This window comes from Magnolia sinica, chromosome 15 (assembly GCF_029962835.1).
Source record: "Magnolia sinica isolate HGM2019 chromosome 15, MsV1, whole genome shotgun sequence".
Lineage (NCBI taxonomy): Eukaryota > Viridiplantae > Streptophyta > Magnoliopsida > Magnoliales > Magnoliaceae > Magnolia > Magnolia sinica.
In genome coordinates, this window is record NC_080587.1 from 6,442,209 (window position 1) to 6,463,884 (window position 21,676).

General features: G+C 40.9%; 1 protein-coding gene across 1 annotated transcript; it reads left to right on the plus strand.

Annotated features, from left to right (window-relative positions):
- Positions 1 to 248: 248 nt before the first annotated feature.
- On the plus strand, positions 249 to 20,920 carry LOC131228120 (disease resistance protein RGA2-like). Its single transcript, XM_058223952.1, has 2 exons — positions 249 to 615; positions 17,279 to 20,920. Exon 2 carries the CDS (start codon positions 17,288 to 17,290, stop codon positions 20,918 to 20,920), a length of 3,633 nt encoding a protein of 1,210 aa, XP_058079935.1. The 5' UTR covers positions 249 to 615; positions 17,279 to 17,287.
- The last annotated feature ends 756 nt before the right edge of the window (positions 20,921 to 21,676 follow it).

Here is a 21,676-nt window from a genome sequence, read left to right on the forward strand (position 1 = left end):
TGTTAGCATGGAGATCTAAAAGAATATGATGATTACTCATTTATTTTGAAGAGAAGCTGCGGAACTGATTGTTAGGATTATTTGATCAATGAGGCTTTTGATCTATGGCCCATCCCTAGCTGGGCCCATTCCTTTCCCTGTAGAAATATGAGGACATTGTGAAGGAAGGTATCCTGCTTTGTAAAGGTATTGGCGTGTGCTTTCTTTATGGTTTTTTTTTTTCCTTTCTTTATTCTTGTCAGTGATTCCTTTTTCTCCCACTTAATGGAATTTTTGCTTTTACTTTTTTTATTCTTTTTGTGGGGTGTTTCATTATTTTACATTACACATTATTACATTTTTAGTTCTTGGGGATTTCCACCAGTGTCGAGAGAAAAGAGTGTGAGTGTTTGTCTGTGAGAGAGAGTTCCTTCTTCCTTTCATCTTCTTCTTCTCCTCCATCATCACAAGTGCGGTGTGATCGACTTGTGTGAACGGCTTACGTCACCCTCTTTCCGTACCACTCTCTCAGCTCCCTCCACCTACAACAGATCAGGGAGAGACCTCTTGATTTAGAGGATCGGTATCAAACTCTTCATCGTAGAAATCTATCCACGTTATCCTGATCACTTCAAGGTAATATCTTAATCATCCATGTTTAGACCATTATTAGAAACCTGACTTTACTGCACATGAGGTGTTGAAGGGAATTGGATCCTTAAAAGTACTAGGTTTCCGTTGTGTTTATACCTGAAAGATCCAAAACCAGCTCACCCCACCAAGAAAATGAGATGCTCTGAAAATCATGCCAATCCAACCATCAACTAGGCCACCATGCAAATTTGGAAGTTTATGTTGTGGCCCACTTAATGATTAGATTAGCCTGATCTCTAAGGTGTCCATTTTTTATTTTTTTTAATGGTGGACCATCCTTGTGGATGGTTTAGATTACATGCACTGTGATGGTCCGACTCTTGTCAAGCGTCCTTGTACCTGATGGCCACGTATTTCTCTAATCCCTCCTTATTGGGCGCCATAGATAGAAAAATGCTTGTGATCATTCATTTTAATTGATAGCACTCTTTGTTCAATCTTAGATTATTTCAATTGATATGATTTGTACAGGAAAATGATTGTGATCATTCATTTATTTTTTGTTCAATCTTAAATTATTTCAATTTATATGAATTACACATCCAACATGGCCTTATCTAATACTTATATAAGTATTGATCTTGATGGGTAACTTGGTTCTTCTAAAAGAGCTTTGTCATGTCAGATGCAAGAACAAGGCAGCTCACGTATACAACACCCATGTGCTAGCATGGCATATACACATGAAATCTAATCCATCAATCTGAAGAAGGAAATGGAGATACAAGTTGAAGTAGAGACCATCTTGGTGGCAATTGATGTTCTACCGCCTGTTGTTTGGTCCATTTATGGATGGACCCCACTTGGTTGCATGGTCAGATGAACTAGACTAACTATCAGCTCCTTAAATTTTTTTTAAAAAAAAAATTAAAAAAAAAACCACTAATAGAAAATCCTAATTATCTGATATTCTCTGTTGAATGTAGACTTTAGGCCAATTTTTATTATTACAAATTTGTTTGAAAGTTGTTACTTGGACGGAGAGGATCATCCGATGCCATATTTAGACAGTCACCCTAGGGTAACGGATCAGATGATGCACCCACGTAGCCACATGGCCTGGTCAAACAACAGACACTCAAGCATAAGGGCAAGCTCCAAACAGAAAATGGGCCAATAGGCTATACTATACTAAATCTTAGGGATTTTTTCAATTGGCAGATGCCTTTTGTGCTCTGGATTGAAAATCTTTTACTTTTAATCTATTTTCATAAAATTTCTACTATTTTTACCTTTAGTAAAGCAGCTGCCGCGTGTGAAAGCATTTCAATACTGCATGCTAGCCTGGCTAATCACACCATACCTGCCACCCCCAAGCTAGGTGAGACCCCTGAGGCCCACCACGCTGCTTGCGAGAAATCCATATCATCCATCAGTTTCACCATATCATTTTAGCATGTGGGCCCAAAAATGAGGCAAATTCAAAACTCAAGTGGTCCACATGGGCAGAAAACAATAGGAAGGAAAATGCCTACTGTTAAAACCTTCCTAAGTTCTATTGTGATGTTGATATGCCATCCAAACTGGTCATAAGATCATTTGCATTTCTATTTTTATTTTTATTTTTTATACACACCCACCCTACACACACCACACCCACCCATGCATACATGGAATTTCACCACCTATGGGTATTGAACCCCAGACCTCGTGTTGAAACTCCTAAGAGACTAGGGTGGATCAATAACATCGTAGTAGGCCCCAAATGTGGAAGCGGATTGTGTAGTGAGTAAGTCACTACTTTTAGCTAGCATACTGAGTAAACTCTTGAGGTCCACCATCATTTATGTATTTTATCCGCTCGGTCCATCCATTTTCCCATATAATTTTAGGGCTTGAGCCTAAAAATGAAGCATATACAATATTCAAATGGACTACACCACAGGAAACAGTTGACTTGAACTTTTACCGTTGAAAATTTCTTATGGGCCACAGAAGTTTTAGAACAAGCTTATATATGTGTTTTCCATTCATCCATGTCTGGATGATCTTATGAACAGGTTGGATGACAAATAAACATTACTGTAGGGCCTAGCAAGGTTTCAACGGTGGAAATCATTATCCCCACTGTTTCGTGTGGTATGATCCACTTGATCTTTGTATATGCTTAAATTTTGGGCTCAATCCCTTAAATTAGATGGAAAAATGGATGGCCAGTGTGGATAGACCACATGCATTCAAGGTGGGCTCAACTGGGTTTACTTATCGTACTGAGTAACTCAGTACGGCAATTCGATTTCCCAAATGTTTGAACTCCACTGTTTCCTAGCATGTGGTCCACTTGAGTTTTGTATCTGCATCATTTTGGCCCCATCCCCTAAAACTGACAGTGAATTACCCAAATACATCATGGTGGGCCCATGAATAATGGCTGGGGTTCAATACACACTGTTTCCAGCCACGTGGCACACTTCAGATCGACCCCACTTTTTAGCCCACCCCCTAAAACGATCTGGTGGAACGGGTGGAATTGGTAGAATTGGTAGAATTGTCAGAGACATGACAGTGGACCTGAGTGTTTAAGGGGTAGCCACTCAATCTCCACTGCTTACATACATAAATGATAGCGTGCGAATTTCTACATATTTATGTGCCACGAGCCTGTCGTGAGGTAAGTATATTATCAACACAATTCAACTGTTTTGCCAATTCATTTTGGAGCATGAACTCAAAAAATGAAGCTAATCCAAAGCTCAAGTGGACCACACCAATAGAAATGGTGGTGATAACAACACCCACTGTTGAAACCTACCTAGGTTCACCATGTTGTTTTTGAGAAATCCATCTCATCCATCTATTTCGCCGGCTCATATTAGAGAGTGGGCAAAAATAAGGCAAATCCAAAATTCCATTTAATCCAATACACAAAATGACCAGTAGTTCGAGAGTCCATTATAATCACAATCAATCAAGTTACATCTCAAATCTGAAGAAACATATATAAGTGGAGCTTTCACTAATTAATGCAACAATTCAAGCTTCATAAACAATCTACAGGTATGAGAGGATATTCATGTGCAACATGTACGTGTTTATACAAGATAAATGTTGAGCATATGAGTTTCAAGATCTATTACAATAATTATTATGAGATAAAAACTGTCAATTATCAGTCAAAATAAAAAGGATAAAATTGTACGGTTATATCAAAGTTTTACATGTTACTTGTGGTTAAGATCATAGCTTAGGGTTTGAATTACTTAGATTTAAGGTTTTGATGCAGAAGTAGGGTAGTTGATTTAGGGTTTAGATTAAACCTAATAGAATTCTAATAAAAATCTTATAGATTAACACACTACATGATTTGAGTCTAAAACTAAACAAGGGGCTTGGGAAGTTATTTTTCCCCAAATGATAATTAAGGTCTAAAACTAAGCATCTCCAAATTGGATTCACTATAGAACTAAAAGTCCACTAAAAATTAAATTTAAAGATAATTTAAGAAACATAATACCTCAATCAACCGAGTCGATTCAATCCGGAACTTGACCCGACCTTGATTCGAACACCATGCACTAATGCCACTTGACTGAACTTAGCTGAATTGATCTGAACTTAGCCCCGTTGGGCTGAACTTGACCAAACTCGCCGAATCAACCTACCACCGCCATTTCTTCTTCTTCTTCTTCTTCACTTCTTTCTTTTTCTTATATTCTTTCTCTTGGTGGCAAGCAGGGCCTGGGTTCAACTCAGCCAAAGGACTCAATCAATGAGTTGGACTTGGTAAATAAATGAGTCAACTCGGTTTGACCCGACCAACTTCTCTCCCCCTCTTCCTCTTCTACCTTCTTCCCTTTCTTCTTGTCTAAGCAACCATGTTGTTTTTGAGAAATCCATCTCATCCATCTATTTCGCCGGCTCAGCTCATATTAGAGAGTGGGCAAAAATAAGGCAAATCCAAAATTAAAGTTGGCCACACAGCATGAAACAATAGAGAAGGCATACAATACCTACCGTTGATACCTTCTTGAGTCCATTATTATATTTATAAGCCATCCAAACCTCTTGAACCGTGATGAGGGTAGGGAAATGCCTATAGGCTACAGCTGAAACCTTCTTGGGTCAATTATTATATTTATAGACCATCCAAACTGCTTGACCCATGATGCAGGCAGGGCTCACCATGACGCATGTTCAGAAATCCAAGTTGCCCGATCTTGTTTTTTTAAAAAAAAATAAATAAATAAATAAATACTGATGTTACTACGCCCAAAAAGCTTTTGGATCACTTGAGTTTTGGATATTTCAACAGTGGGTGTTCAATCCGGCTGTTGCAAGTGACATGCCCCACTAGAGTGTTGATCTACCTTATATTTGGGCCTGCCCGATAAAATGATGTGACAAAATGGTGGACGGGGTGGATTTTTCAAAAACATCCCAGCGGGCTAGCATTGTTTCAATAGTGGGAGTTTAATAGCATTTATTCAAGTCGTGAGGCCCACTTGAGTGTTGGATTTGTTTGGGTCCATCCCCTAAAATGAGCTGGCAAAAATGGTAGATAGGTTGGATTTGTCAGAAACATCACTGGGAGGTTGGATTTGTCAGAAACATCACTGGGGGCTACAGAGTTTTTAGAGCTCCTCTATTTTAAGATGGGTGTTCAATAGCACTATTTGAAGCCATATGACCCTACAAAGTTTTGAATTTTCATCATATTTGGGCCTATCAACTAGAAAATGAGCCAGAAAAAACTGGTGGATGGGTCGTATTTCTGAAAAATATCACAGTGGGCCACACAGTTTCAATGACAAACAACAATGTGCATTTAATACCACTGTTGTAAGTCATCAGGCACAGTTAAGTGTTAGATTTGACTCATATTTGGAATCATGGCTTAAAATAAGCTTATGAAAATGGTGGATGGAGTGATTTCTTGTAAATAATATGGTGGGCCACACTGCTATTTCAGCAAAAATCACAATGTCTTCCAATGGTTAGCATTCAATACCCTCTATTCAAGCTGTGTTGCCCACTTGAGTTTTGGATGTGCCTCATTTTTTTGCCCACCCCCTAAAATCATCTGGCCAAACTAGTGGACATGGGAGGATCTTTCAAAAATATCATGGTGGGTCCCACAACTGTTTCAATGGAGTGTGCTGGCATTGTTTCAATGGTGGGCATTTAATAGCCACAATTTACTATGGTCTGGCTCACTCAAATTTTATATCTACCTTGTCTTTACTCTCATGCCCTAAATGGATCAGAAAAAACCAGTGAACGGGGTGGATTTCTCTCAAACATCATAGTGGGCCCTGAATATTTCAATGGTGGGTGGGCATTGTTTAAATGGTGGGGGTACAATACCCACTGTTTCCAACCATATGATCCATTTATCTACTTCATTTCTGGCTCACTCACTAAAATTATTTGGCAAAACTGGTGGACCACATGAATCCTGCTTTTAAAAAAAATAATAAAAAATACTGATGTTACTAGGCCCAAAAAATGAAGTTGATCCAACGCTTAAGTGGGCTACATTAAAGGAAATATTCTAGATTGAATAACCACTTTCAAAATATTCTTTCCTGGGCTCATCATGCTATTTATGTGTCATCCAAACCAGCCATAAGATCATTCTCACCCCCTAAAATCATATGGAGAAAGTGGACCAGGTGGATCTTCCAAAAAGATCACTGTGGGCCTTATGAGTACTTCAATCATGGACATTTGAGTATTTGATTTGCCTCATAATTAGACATACACCCTAAAATGAGCCGAAGAATATGGTGGGCCAGGAATGTTTTAATATGGATTGGCTTTGTGTCAACAATGGGAGTTCAATACTATTGTTTCAAGTCGTGTGGTCCACTTCAGTGTTGGATTTGTCTTTTATTTGTGCCCACCTCCTAAAATGATCTAACAAAAATAGTGAACAGGGTAGATTTCTGAAAAATATCATAATGGGCTACATGAGTTTTTGGATCACTTGGATCACTTTGAGTTTTGGATATTTCAACAGTGGGCGTTCAATCCCGCTGTTGCAAGTGACATGCCCAACTTAAGTGTTGATCTACCTTATATTTGGGCTTGCCCATTAAAATGATGTAACAAAATGGTGGACGGGGTGGATTTTTCAAAAACATCCCAGCGGGCTAGCATTGTTTCAATAGCGGGAGTTTAACAGCATTTATTCAAGTCGTGCGGCCCACTTGAGTGTTGGATTTGTTTGGGTCCATCCCCTAAAATGAGCTGGCAAAAATGGTGGATAGGTTGGATTTGTCAGAAACATCACTGGGGGCTACAGAGTTTTTAGAGCTCCTCTGTTTTAAGATGGGTGTTCAATAGCACTATTTGAAGCCATGTGAAACTGCATAGTTTTGAATTTTCATCATATTTGGGCCTATCAACTAGAAAATGAGCTAGAAAAAACTAGGGGATGGGTTGCATTTCTGAAAAATATCACAGTGGGCCACACAGTTTCAATGACAAACAACAATGTGCATTTAATACCACTGTTGTAAGTAGAGCTGGGCATCGGTCCGAGTCAGACCGGATTGCGCCTAACCCAGTCAGATCCGAAATTCTAATAGGCTGACCCGAAATCGATCCGATCCGAGGCCGGGTCTAGGTCACCTGACTCGGACAGATCCGATGCTTGATTTATTTGACCCGATCTGAGTCTAACTCGGTCAGGGAAACCGAGTCGGATCGGGTTGAGCACTATTTAGATCATTTGATATGGTGTGGTCCACTTCAATCTTCAATGTATCATAATTTTTTGTTCAACAACTAAAATGATATGTCAAAATGGATGAACGGCTTAGATAACATATATACATCAAGGTGGGCCCTATATGACTAAAAAAAATTTGTATCAATGCCTGCTGCCTGTGTTGTCCCATCAGGCAGGCTACTGAAGTAACGTCACCAAGTTCCAAGTTCTGTCGGCCCCACTACATTGTATGTGTTATATCCACACTGTCCATCAATTTCGAGATATCATTTTAGGGCATGAGCCAAATAATGATGTAGATAAAAATCTGTAGTGGACCACATCACAGAAAAAAGTGGGGAGAATGATTCCCACCGTTGAAACTATCCTAAGGCCCACCGTAATGTTTATTTGAAATCCAACCTATTCAAAAGTTGAAAAATAAAGAAATAAGGGAAAACAAAATTACTAGGTTGATCTAAAACTTTTGTAGCCTTTAAAAGCTTTTAATGGTGGGCGTCACTGTCCATAGAGCTTTCTATGTTGGGGTCCACTGGAGCTTTGGATTTCATTCATTCTTTGGATATTGCACTTGATCTTTCCAAATGGATGGAAGGTTGGATACAAAACATACATCGTGGTGGGGCCCAAGGAACTTGGTTAAGTCACTTTAATACATACTCTCGTAGCCTACCGTGTTGACATACAAAGCAAGTAATATAGAATACAATTGTTGCCCACGGGCCATGAAAGTAACTCATACTCACAGGCGAGTGAACTCTGTTGGGGCCCACCATGAATGCATGTGGTGTATCCACGTCGTCCATTTGTTTTTTCAAATTATTTTAGCTGTTGAATCCAAAATTGATAAATATCCAAAGCTCAAGTGGACCACACCATAGGAAAAAGTAAAAATATTGATTTTCACTCCGGATCTGGCTGGATTGGAATGGTCCGGATCTATTCGGATCGGGTTTTCGGATCGGAACAATCCGGATTAACCACTACCCGATCTCGATCCGAAAACTAGTCGGATCTAAATGAACTTACCCGATCTAGACTGTCGGTTCGGTTCGGAACGGGTCTGATCGGGTCGGATTCACTGGATCGGGTCAAAAATGCCCACCTCTAGTTGTAAGTCATCGGGCACAGTTAAGTGTTGGATCTGACTCATATTTGGTCTCACCCCTTAAATAAGCTGATGAAAATGGTGGATGGGGTGATTTCTCGAAAATAATACGGTGGGCCACGTGGCTATTTCAACAAAAATCACAATGTGATCCAATGGTCGGCATTCAATACCTTCTATTCAAGCTGTGTTGCCCAGTTGAGTTTTGGATCTGCCTCATTTTTGTGCCCACCCCTTAAAATCATCCGGCAAAACTAGTGGACAGGGAGGATCTTTCAAAAACATCATGGTGGGTCCCACAACTGTTTCAATGGTGTGTGCTAGTGTTGTTTCAATGGTGGGCATTTAATAGCTACCATTTACTATGGTCTGGCCCACTCAATTTTTATATCTACCTTATCGTTAGGTTCATATCCTAAATTGATCTGAAAAACCTAGTGAACAGGGTGGATATCTCTCAAAAATCATGATAGACCCTAACTATCTCAATCGTGGGCTGACATTGTTTAAAAGGTGGGTGTAGAATACCCACTGTTTCCAACCATATGATCCGCTTACCTATTTCATTTTTGGCTCACTCCCTAAAATTATTTGGCAAAGTCAGTGGACCACATGGATGCTGCTTTTGGTTGAAATCACCAAATTATCATGCCTAAAAATTTAAACGCCTAAACTATAGAACACTAAGATCAGTACCAAAATCAAAATTGGTTGAACAATTCAAGCTACTCATTCATGGACAATGCTTTCTGAACAAGGACAGTTGAATTTTTCCATCTCAACAATCCAAAAATTGTCAATCAATCCTTGAGTAAAATCTTCAAATTCGGCCCATGAGATCAAAATTCTATGTAAGGGTGACAGATCTGCTGGGTCTTCCGAAAAGTATTTCTTTGAATCAAACAGGGATGTTGTTCATCGCTTGCAAGGTCATTAGCTGCTCAACCTAGATAGATTTTGAGATATGGGACCCACCTGAATTGATCCTGATTGTGCCAGATGATCCTCTGCCCAAACAGACCATTTGTTCCATTTATACATGTGTGTTTAAAAACTTAATGCAATACATTCATCAGAAATGTTAAAATTCCCCTGTTCTAGTACTCGACATGCTTGCGGGCAATCCAGTCTGTCCATTCAGTGGACCGCACCTATAAGCCAAAAATGTGCAGTAGCAATCACAGTAATGTTAGAAATTCTAAGAGTTAAAGGTGTGGGGTGGCGTAGGGAAGGACATGCTCAGTAGCTTTCGTGGAAGGCTTAGCAACACTTGACCCTCCTAGCTAGTGTTGAGGGTCAAATACTGCATATTAGACCCCAATTATTTCCTGGATTTACAAGCATGATGCCGGTTAATGACCTGATTTAATTGTATTTGTGATGCAGAGTGTATTTACGAGCATGGGCAGGAAAGGATGTTAAAAGCATGGATTTAACAGTCTGAAGTCACCAAGGCAAGCGAAGGACCCTAGGAAACCAAGATCGATAGATTTGCACGCCAGGGATCCAAGAAAATTAAGGAATTGAAGCTCAAGTGGCCTGAAAAATGTCCAGAATGCAAGATCATAGGGTTCCCGCCATCTGATCAGTTCGAAACTCCATATGTGGCCTGAGGACCAAAAAATAACCGTACACGTCAAATTTTAGCCATTGGATCCCTCTGCAAGTGGCCCAACGGACAGAACAGCCCACAATTTACTAATCTGGGGCCCACCTGATCGCTGGATACACCTCATCCTTGGACTCAACGGCTTAAATTAAAAGAGGAAGAAGATGGACGGTGCAGATTTCTCGCAAACATCATAGGTGGATCCCATATGAGACAGAGGTGCACAGTACATAAGTGCACCAGCCGTGCACCCGTGCACTCAAAGTCGGTCAGCAGGCGCTCACATCATGCATAACATCAATCGGGACCGTCCATTGTGTGCGTAGGTGGGGTATTTACCTCACCAAGGCGGCCTTTTGAGACCATGTAAAATATTGCAGAATCCTAACCGTTAAAGGCATGATGAACGGCGGAGTAGAAGGTATTGTGGGCCACATAGAATTGGTCCAAAAGTATCAGCAAATGGTGGCTCCTGCAGATGACTTGCTGTTCATGGCTAAGGGAGACTTCGTTGTTACATTTCCCATGGCCATGACGGTTGTCAACGAGATGCCTTTGTCCTTAATAATGACTGGTCGATTCCGGTGTTGTGACATCTGTAATGGAACGGTTGGTTGCTGATTTGTCGCTCGGGAAGGTTTTTGCAAAGGAAGCTGCACTGTTGCTTCTTGTTTTTTCCTGGGACAATCGATTATTGCTATATTGGCTTGAATAATATTTGCATCAGTCATTTCATAAAAGGGATCAAAATGGTGGCTCCTGCAGATGACTTGCTGTTCATGGCTAAGGGAGACTTCGTTGTTACATTTCCCATGGCCATGACGGTTGTCAACGAGATGCCTTTGTCCTTAATAATGACTGGCCGATTCCTGGGTTGTGACATCTGTAATGGAACGGTTAAGGTTGTTGCAAAGGATGCTGCACTGTTGCTTCTTGTTTTCCCCCCCGAACAATCGATTATTGCTATATTGGCTTGAATAATATTTGCATCAGTCATTTCAAAAAAGGGATCCCGATCAATCCCCATTGCCCTTATTGTGTAAAACTTAAGAAGGCTTTTTGTCAATGTTGTCCCATATGATGTTCCTGAAAACGGCACGATTCTTAGCAAAATGAGATTTAGTACCATGTCACTTGCAATACACATCCATTTTCAATTCCTCAGCTGACGGGACCTTTGGTAATCCGGGATTTTAATAAATTTGACTTCCAATTGGAGGTCAAAGATCTCTTCGGCATTAGACTCGGGGGCACCTTTTTAGGGGTTAACACCGGTAGAGGCTTTAATCTCGGGGCATTACAAGGTCGGACCCTCGTAGGGGCATTTGCCAATTACCTCCGCCACAGCTGATTCATAGTCAACTTCTTGGTCTTCGCACAGTTGTGTGGGGGTTAGTTCCGCCATGTCTAGTTCATAATTCAGTTCGTGATAAGACAAGCCCCTTGATGCATTCATATGGTGTTTCTCCCCTTAGAAAATCCACTAGTATCAGGTGGTTCTAATTGACAGCCCAAACAAGTCACCAAAATGTATGCCTTCAAACTTCTCGTGAAGCTCAAAGTTCATGTCTTTTAAGGTGAGTCTGGTGAACTCAACTTCGTGAAGGATCACTGAGTACTAATTTTTAGCACTTTTGAAACAACTGATGAATTGCTTGGTCATTTCTACGGGCAACTAGCAAAGTTTTGACAAATGGCCATTAACCTGATTTGTTTCCGATTTCATTTATGATTCTTTCCAATTTTGTTTGGAATTCTTCCTAAAACTATATATATGAGTGTAAACGGGATTGGGAGGTATTATTCTAAGGGATTCTAAGACTTTCTAAAAGGGTTCCAAGGGTTCCTTAAAGGGTTTTAGGGTTTCTAAAGGGTGTATCAAGGGTGAGATTCGAGGTTGTTCGAATCGGGTAAGTTCTCTTTCTTTGTAATTTCTATTTTCGTAGCAAAGATCTGTCGCTCTGTGTCGTGGTTTTTTCCCGAAAGGGTTTTTCACGTTGAATCTGTGTTCTCTTGTATTTGCTTAGTGCTCTTAGATTGCTATCCTAGATCTAGATCTGTGTGATTCCGCAACACAAATCCCTGACATTGCTCGGCCATTTTTACAAGCAACTGGCAAAGTTTTGACAAATGGCCATTAAAACCTCTGGCTTGATTCAGGAGAATTGCATATGAAACCTCTCCTCCATATCAAGCCAGGTTTGGATTGAATTGATTAGGAGGTTTATGTACCATGTAAATGCTGCTCCCATCAGGGAATGCCCGAACAACCTCAATTTCAAGAAATCATAATGCAATACTTCACCACATTACATGGTGAAGCAATCGATATGCTAAAACGTGGAAGTCTCACCCTTTTCGAAGAATATGATATACTCAGGGAACTTGAAACCTGTACGTTACTCAAAGTATTAATATACCTAGTTAGGATAGGATTTCCTGTACATTGGTCAGACAATTTGCCAATCGTTCAGCTGGATGTTGTACTCCTAAATGAATCCTATGTCATCGTCTTGGCCGAGCAATCATTGCAGTAGCGCAAGGTATGACCTTTGTATCACTTGATCAACGGTCGAGGAGGTGGTGGGATCAGAGGTTGCTCCTGGGTATCTCAACCCTCTGGTAGCCTCCTTAAATGGTTGGTGTGATATTCAAAGGTTACTTCCAGGTATATTAACCTTCTAGTAGCCTTGCTAAATGGTCAGTGTGATTAGAGGTTGCTCCCCTTGGTTCTTGGCCGTCAGGTAGTAATTGTGCAGCATCGGCCAAGTGGTCAGCTTCTCCCCAAGATTATTGATGCATGCTTGGAGTTACCCCTTAGGTGTACATAGGTTTTAGGCAACGAATTTCAATTGGTTGTAAGGTCGGCCATTTTGGTCGTTTCTCCTCACCACTGATGGTCATGGTATCGGACAACCTTGGAGTTTGGTCTAGCTAACCCTTGTAGGGAGCTTGGTCGGTTGTTCTGCTTTCAAATCCAAAGGGAGATTGGGAGCAGGCTGAATATTCATGATGTCAAAAGGCACTCAAAGAAATTTTTGACTCCCCTTTTGAATGTCTCTAATTTTATCTAAATGCCCTTTGTGATCTACCTTATGTGTCCTTGCATCTGAAGGAAGCGCATGGCGACATCTCTGAAGCCTAGTTGAGAAGAGAATCATGTGTCCACGTTGATGGGTTTAATGCATTGTCCTTTGTCTTATGGCTGTTCTATAGTGTACGGGATAGAACTATCCTTTTTCAATTTAGGAGGCATCGTGCTCTATTGAAGAATACTAAAGATAGTATACCATGTCCCATCAAGCATGTCAAAAAATATGTTTCTCATAATTCAATCAAATACGAGGCCACATATGTTAACAAAGGCCCGTATTCGATTAAACGTGTGTAGTTAGGTTAGTGCAGGTGTGCCAGAGTCATACTCTACTTGAGTTTAATTGAACACTAGTGACCCCAACGCTAGGACATACCAATTAAATTTCATGATTTCGTGGAATAAGGCACCTTCTCATCCACCACTTGCTATAGCAATCAGGCAATTTAAAAGGGTAGAGGTTTATCCTTGTGAATGGATTCTTTTTGCCTTACATTAAGGACTTTTCTCTGAATGGTGATAGTAGGGTTTATATTTTTTCATAGAACAATGATGGATAGAAAATATTAAAACTAAAGGCTAACAATGCTGATCTTATTAATGTATATTTGAAGCTTAGTACAATCAACAAATGAACAATAAAATCAGAGAAACAAAAGATAAATACCTGTGATCGCCTGTGTGAATAAAAAATCGAGTTAAGTGGTCAATAGGATATAACTAATGGTTTAATCTTCCAAATAAGGACTCGGTTGATTGGGAATCCAACGACTGGAGGTCGTGAATATTTATAACACTCCTAACTGTACTGTAGTGAAGCCACTACACAGTAACAATCTAAACTAACCTAAACATTAGACGTTCTATAGCGTAGTTGGATAGAAGTGGAGGAATCTCAATTAAGATAAGTAACATTGCTCTATGTATGAGAGAATATGTTTGGCATGGGGTCCTGAGTTCTTCATCATGTTCTCCTTATATAGCTCGGGAGGAAGCAAACCCTCATTGGATTTTCTTGTTGATCCAAGATCCTTGGTGATCACGATGCATAGTTGTTTCCTAATCATCCCAGACTTGCCAATGAGGTCTCCAGGGTTACAATACAAAATTGTTTTTAGATCTCCTTACTAGCATGACTATAGAGATCTGCAGACATTGTGGGATCAATCTCATTATATCTGGATTCCTTACAGTGTCTTTGATTTCTTTGAGAAGAAACCATTTCTCGAACTTTCGTAATCGTCGCGAGAGCACCAATCGTCTGTAGGAGGATCTCTCATTTTTAGCAAAATTATATAAGATAGCCTTGCCGAGCATATCCAGTTTGTGTTATTATCGCTATCTCGATAGGTCTTTATAGACTTGTCGTGCACGCTGCTTCGATCACACATGCCACTTGTATAATGGCTACATGTCATTCGTCACAGTGTTTTATCTACAAACCGGCATACAATTTTGCGTCTTCTGCTTTTGGCAAGTGGCGTGCCACCGAAGGATATGGGGCAAAAGATATCCTTGGTATGTGACTAGAATTTCGTCCATCATTTAATAGGAAGCATTGACATATGGTGGCATCTTATTGGTACGTGTGGATAGAGCTGTACACGAACCGAGTTATCTCGGTTAACTCGCTCGACTCGACTCAAAAAAGCTTGATTCAACTCGGTTCGAAATTGAGTTCGAGCCGAGTCAAGCTGATTTTTTGAGCTTGAAATTTCGAGCTTACCCAAGCTTGACTAGACTCGGATCGAACCCTAACTCGAATTGAACTCAGATCGAACTTGTTCGGTGACTCTGTTATTTTGATATTGATGTTACTCAGCAAGTATTTGATGACATGACTCAACAAAGTGTCGGCTGGTGGCAAGGAAGGTATGGATATGAAACAAATACCCTTGTATTTTGATTTATATGTTGCCTACTAAGTGTTTGATGAAATACCTGTAAGTCGATGCTGCTGCTTTACATTCCGTGAGAAGTTGAAGGTGCACTCCATGTGTCTAAGAAAATGCTGTAGAGGCTCGATCTTGGCTCAAACTGGCTCGAGTTGCTGACCGAACCAAGCCGAGCTGGCCAGTCAGGCTTGAGGACCGAGCAAAGCCGAGTTCAAGCTAAGCTCAGCTAGTGGCCGTGTCAAGATAGTTGTAAACAAGTGGGCCCCACATTTAGATGGCCCCATTTTGATGTGGGCCCACCTAATGGATGGTCCACATCAAAGGTCGGCCCATTATGATAAATAACCCACATCCAAAGTGGGTTGGCATGACAGACAACTCACTTCAAAGGTGGAACTTACATGATGGACAAAGGACGGTCCACATCAAAGGTGGGATCTACATGATGTGCAGTGGACATTCAAGCTAGCGCCACATGATGAATGGCCAAAATCCAAGGCGAGCCCTGCATGATTGGCAACCCACATTGAAGGTGGGGCCTACATGATTGATAGTCCACATCAAAAGCGGGCTCCACATGATGGCTAATTAATAATGGTGGGTCTCACATGATGGATGATCCACATCAAAGCTTGGCCCTAATAATGAGTGGCCCATATCCAAGGCGGACCCCGCATGATGGACAACCCACATCAGAGGTGGGGCTCACATGATTGATGGTCCACATCAAAGGTGGGCTCCACATGATGGGCAGTGGATATTGAAGGTGGGCCCCACATGATGGATGACAAACATCAAAGGTGGGCCCTATAATGAACGGTGCACATTTAGGCCCATTTGGATACCACTAAATAAGCTACCTTTTCTACTTACGACAATAGATAAGTACGTTTGGTTTATGATCAATTATATGTAACATTTTTACTTAATGTTACTTAATCACTTCATCTTAATAAGTAGAAACCAAGTTAAGCTACATACTTGAGAATTAAGTAGCTTACAATCCAAATGCCCTTAAAGGTGATCCCCTAATGATGAATGGGCCACATCAAAGGTGGGACCCACACAATGAATGGTCTACGTCAGAGGTTGGCCCCACATGATGGACAGTGGATGTGAGGGGGACCAAATAGACTTGAGGGATAATTACTTATGATGTTCGAAGCCAAACATGATTTTCTAATTTTTGGCTGATAAGTATGTTGTTTACCAAGCGTACTTATCTACTGAATAAGTAGAAACTAAAATAAGTTACTTACCATCCAAATGCCCCCTAGATATGCAACATTGTGTCATATATGGGTGCTTGGAGCTAAATCATAGCAATGATTAGTGCATGTGGGATACTTGAAGGTGGATAATAAACATGTGGCATATGTGGCATATGTAAGCATTGAAGCTGAAATATAGCACATGTGGCACATGTGAGGTGCTTGAGGTTGTATGGTAGCACATGTGGCGCAAGACATGCATTCGTACTTTTGACACATGTGGGCCCTTTGAGAACTTGTGCACATTGGCACATGCAGGATGCTTTCCACATGTGGGTTACAAGAAAGGATAGAATGGTAGAACATGTGGCGCAGGGGCAGGTGTGGGGCACAATGAAGATAGATGGTGCCACATTTGAGTTTAACTCCATTTTCCTTCCATAGTGGGAAAATGGCCTCCCTTCAAATGAGTGGATGTGTGAGAATGCATTAAAAATAGTTTTCAATAAAAATAGAAAATGGCAAATGATGTTTCACATAATTTGCAAAAAAAAAAAAAACAAAAGACTTAACAAACAACTAAAAGTTAGTTTCACAGGATTGTTTTCTTTCCTTTCATTAATCCAAACAAGCCCTTGTGATATTAGTAATAAAAAAACGTACGTAGAACAAGATTTTGTCAAGCTCATCCTGTAAAATCAATACTCGAGAAAATCACCAGGAGTTGCCATAAAAAATTGCACATACCAGGCAATTGGAACCATCTGCATAGTGGCCCACCAGACCAACAATCCTAATCAACGAACATAAGCCACACTTAAGCTGGATACAGCCAATTATGTCAACTCACTTGTTGGGCTCTCATTGGCTTATTATATTGTGAAGAATCTAAGATGGATGGAACATGTACATGCAATAATAGAAGAGGATATGATAGATGGAACATATATAGGCAATGATAGAAGAGGATAATCTTGTATGTGATCTTGATCAGATCCTTCTCTTTCCCTTGCTTTGGACATCTCTAATTTTTTTTCTTGTGATTTCCCTGTTAGGAACAAGGAATGGCAGAAGCAGTCGTATCCGGCATTCTTCAACTAGTTATTGAAAAACTAGCATCGCCAATCCTAGAAAAGTGTGAACTGTTCTGGGGTTTTCACAAGGAGATGGAAAATCTATTAAGCAGGTTATCAACAATACAGGCAGTGCTTGAAGATGCGGAGGAGCAGCCAGTAAAGAGCAAGGCGTTACAGAATTGGCTGGGAAAGCTTAAAGATGTGGTTTATGATGCAGATGACATATTGGATGGGTTCACAATCGAAGCAAAAGTGGAAGCTAAACGCAGAAAATTGCAGATCGGCACCTTCTTTTCAGCATCGAACCCACTGGTGTCCCGTTCAAATATGGCAGATAAGATAAAGGAGATAGGGCAGAGATTAGATAAGATTGCTGAAGAGAGATCTCAATTCCATTTGATAGGGGGAGAACGGGTGTCGAATATTAAAGGCCGAGAACCAACTGATTCATTTGTAATCGAATCAGATGTTTATGGAAGGGAAGAAGATAAAAGAAGGGTAATGGAATTACTAATTAGCAACGATAACGGAGAGGATGTTATAGTCATCCCCATAGTCGGTATGGGGGGCCTTGGGAAGACCACACTCGCTCAGTTAGCTTACAATGACGTGAGGGTAGCAACGCATTTTGTATTAAGAACGTGGGTTTGTGTGTCCGACGATTTCAGTCTGTGTAAGGTAACAAAAGATATCATAGAGTCAGCAACCCATAGCAAATGTGATCTCCAAAGCATGGATCAGCTGCAGCATCGCCTAAGAGAATTGCTGAGGGAGAAGAAGTTTTTACTTGTGTTGGATGATGTCTGGGAAGAAAATCCTGTGAACTGGGATCGGTTGAAACAATTTCTAAGGGGAGGTGCAGCGGGTAGTAAAATCATAATAACTACCCGTAGTGAAAAAGTTGCTTTAATCATGGGCACTCTCCCTCCACAGCATTTGGCAAGATTATCAGACGATGATTGTTGGTCTCTGTTCAAGCAGCGGGCGTTTGAGCATGGAAGACAAGAACATACAAACCTTATAATGCTTGGAAAAGAAATTGTGAAGAAGTGTGGGGGCATCCCTTTGGCTGCGAAGGCGCTCGGAAGCTTGATGCACTTCAAAACAGAGGAAAGAGAGTGGTTGTTTGTTAAGGAAAGTGACATTTGGAATCTAGCGGAAGAAGATAATCACATTTTACCTGCTTTGAGGTTGAGTTATTATCATCTTCCACCACATTTGAAGCAATGCTTTGCATACTGCTCAATATTTCCAAAAGATTATCAAATCAAGAACGAGAAGCTAATCCGACTATGGATGGCAGAAGGTTTTATTAAATCATCAGGCAGAAGTCAGCAAATAGAAGACGTCGGTGGAGAGTATTTCAATAATCTATTATGTCGGTCCTTCTTTCAAGATGTTCACAAAAATGAAGATGGGAATATCGTATGGTGCAAGATGCATGACCTCGTGCATGATCTTGCATGCTCTGTTGCTGGGAATGAATGCTCGATTGTGCAGGTCAAGAATGCAGTGAGTATCCCTAACGTATCTCGTCGTTTGTTGTTGGACTGCGGGAATAACAGGAGTTTCCTAACAGACCCAGAGCCCTCAAGGAGAGCAAACCATTTGCGAACGCTGCTTGTGCTTGGAAGTGGGTGTTTCAGCATTCCTCATAATGTTTTGGTACATTTTATGTTCTTACGCGTGCTAGATTTAAACAATGTGAATGTCACCACGGAGTTGTTGGATTCAATCAGCAGTTTGAAGCACTTGAGATACCTCGAGCTGTGTATACGAATACAAGCCCTTCCTGAATCCATTTGGACCCTTCACCATTTGCAAACCTTGAGACTCTCAAAGTGTAATTTTCTAAAAGAGTTACCCAGGAACATGAGCAAAATGACTAGCCTAAGACATCTTGAAATTGATTACTGTCATCGATTGACCCATATGCCAGCTAATATGGGAGAATTAAAGTTCCTTCAGACCTTGCCAATATTCATAGTTGGTAAGGATAGTGGATGTGGTATAAGAGAGCTGCAAGGTCTAAACCTTGGAGGAGAATTGACTATTCGAAACCTCGAGAATGTGATGTGTGCAGCAGATGCCCAGGTAGCAAACTTGGAGGATAAGCCGAACCTTCATAAGTTACACTTTTCATGGGGTCGGGATATTGATCTTCAGTTGGAAGGAAATGTCGAGCAAACCCTTGAAGGTCTCCGACCACATCAAAATCTCAAAAGGTTGACTGTGGAAGAGTACATGGGTGTCAGATTTCCGCGTTGGATGTGTTCTTCATCACTTCCAAATCTGATTGAAGTTTCAGTGATTAATTGCAGAAGATGCGAACAACTCCCCCCGCTCGGCCACTTACCATTCCTGAAGGTTCTTGTGATACAAGGAATGGATGCCGTGAAATCTATTGGCAACCATTTCCATGGCGGCAATGATGTCACAGAGTCATTCCCATCACTGAAACGACTCACCATCCAAGATATGCCTAATTTAGAGGAGTGGTCAGGATCCAATGGAAGAGTACTCCCCTGCCTTAACCAATTAACTGTCCGGAGATGTCCAAAGTTAACAACACTTCCATGCCTGCCATCTCTAAAAGAATTGCAATTGACGGATGGTAATGAGATGTTGTTAGGTTCAGTGGCAAACCTTGCTGCTCTAGAGGATCTGTTTATTCGGGGCTGCAGTATGTTGGTATCTTTGCCAGAGGAGTTACAAAACCTCACCTCTCTCCGGAAGCTGTTGATTGTTGAGTGCAATGATCTAACGTCCTTGAGACTACAAGGCTTGAGCTCTCTTCAAGATCTATCCATCCAGGGGTGTCAAAGCTTAACGAGTTTGATAGGGGGACTGCAACACCTCACTGCGTTACAAGACTTGATCATTAATGATTGTCCGGAGCTGGCATATTTACCAGAGGGTATGCAACACCTTACTTCCCTTCGAAAACTCACCATCACGACCTGTCAGAAGTTGACATGTTTGCCGGAAGGGCTACGACATGTCACAACACTGGAAGATCTATCAATTTGTGACTGTCCAAGTCTAACGGCTCTGCCGGAGTGGATAGGAAACCTGTCATCGCTTCGATCTTTGGGAATTTACGGATGTCCTCAATTGGAGTGTTTGCCAGAGGAGTTACAAAACCTCACCTCTCTCCGTCACCTGCGGATTAATGGTTGCAATGGTCTAACGTCCTTGAGACTACAGGGCTTGAGCTCTCTTAATCGTCTATACATCGACAAGTGTCAAAGCTTAACGAGTTTGATCGGGGGACTGCAACACCTTACTTCCCTTCGACAACTCACCATCATGAACTGTCAGAAGTTGACATGTTTACCAGAGGTTACGCAACACCTTACTTCCCTTCAACACCTCACCATCAAGAGCTGTCAGAAGTTGACATGTTTTCCGGAAGGGCTACGACATGTCACAACACTGAAAGAGCTACACATCGATGGAATGACTCCGCCGGAGTGGATAGGAAACCTGTCCTCGCTTCGAGATTTGGCGATTCATGGTTGTGATAAATTGACGTGTTTGCCATCCGGGTTACAACTCCTAACAAACCTCCAACACCTACGAATCTGGGGTTGGTCATGTCTAGCGGCTCTGCCAGAGTGAATAGGAAAGCTGTCATCGCTTCGATATTTGAGAATTTACAAATGTCCTCAATTGGAGTGTTTGCCATCAGGGTTGCAACTCCTAACAAATCTCCAACGTCTAGATATCGGAAGGTGTCCCCAATTAAAGAAGCGATGCGAGAAGGAGAAAGGCGAGGATTGGCATTACATATCACACATCCCATATATCCAGATTTAGTAGGCTGTCCCCATTTAGGATTGTAAGTACCACTTCTCACTCAAACTTATCTTTGCTTTATAATTTGGGGATTTTTACTGGAAAGCTCCTTACTAATAATATGATTGGGAATTTTATCAAATACTACAATATTAAGACTTTATTTACATCTCAGTACTTTTCTAAAATTATCTTCGCATTAAACTACCTCACTGATCAAGGTAATTGTCAAGGGGCACCTTATGTCCTGTTTTTCATTAAATGACAAAAATGCCCATCCTTAATGATTTATCTCAATTACTTAAATGTAAATACCATATTTATGAGGTGACTATTGTTGAAAGTTGTTGGTAGCAAGGGGCTATTGGTCAGTGCTCTATGGATTTATTTCCCATGTCATTTTATAGCATGATTCAAAAATTAAGTCACGTCCAAATCTCAGGTGGACCAAGGAAATAGTGGTCTTTAAGCACCCACAATTAAAAACCTGCTTAGAGGCCCCGAAAGCTTTGGATCAAGCTTATGTTTATTATTGGGAAATGCTTTTTAAGAGGAGAAATTACAATATTGCTCACCTTT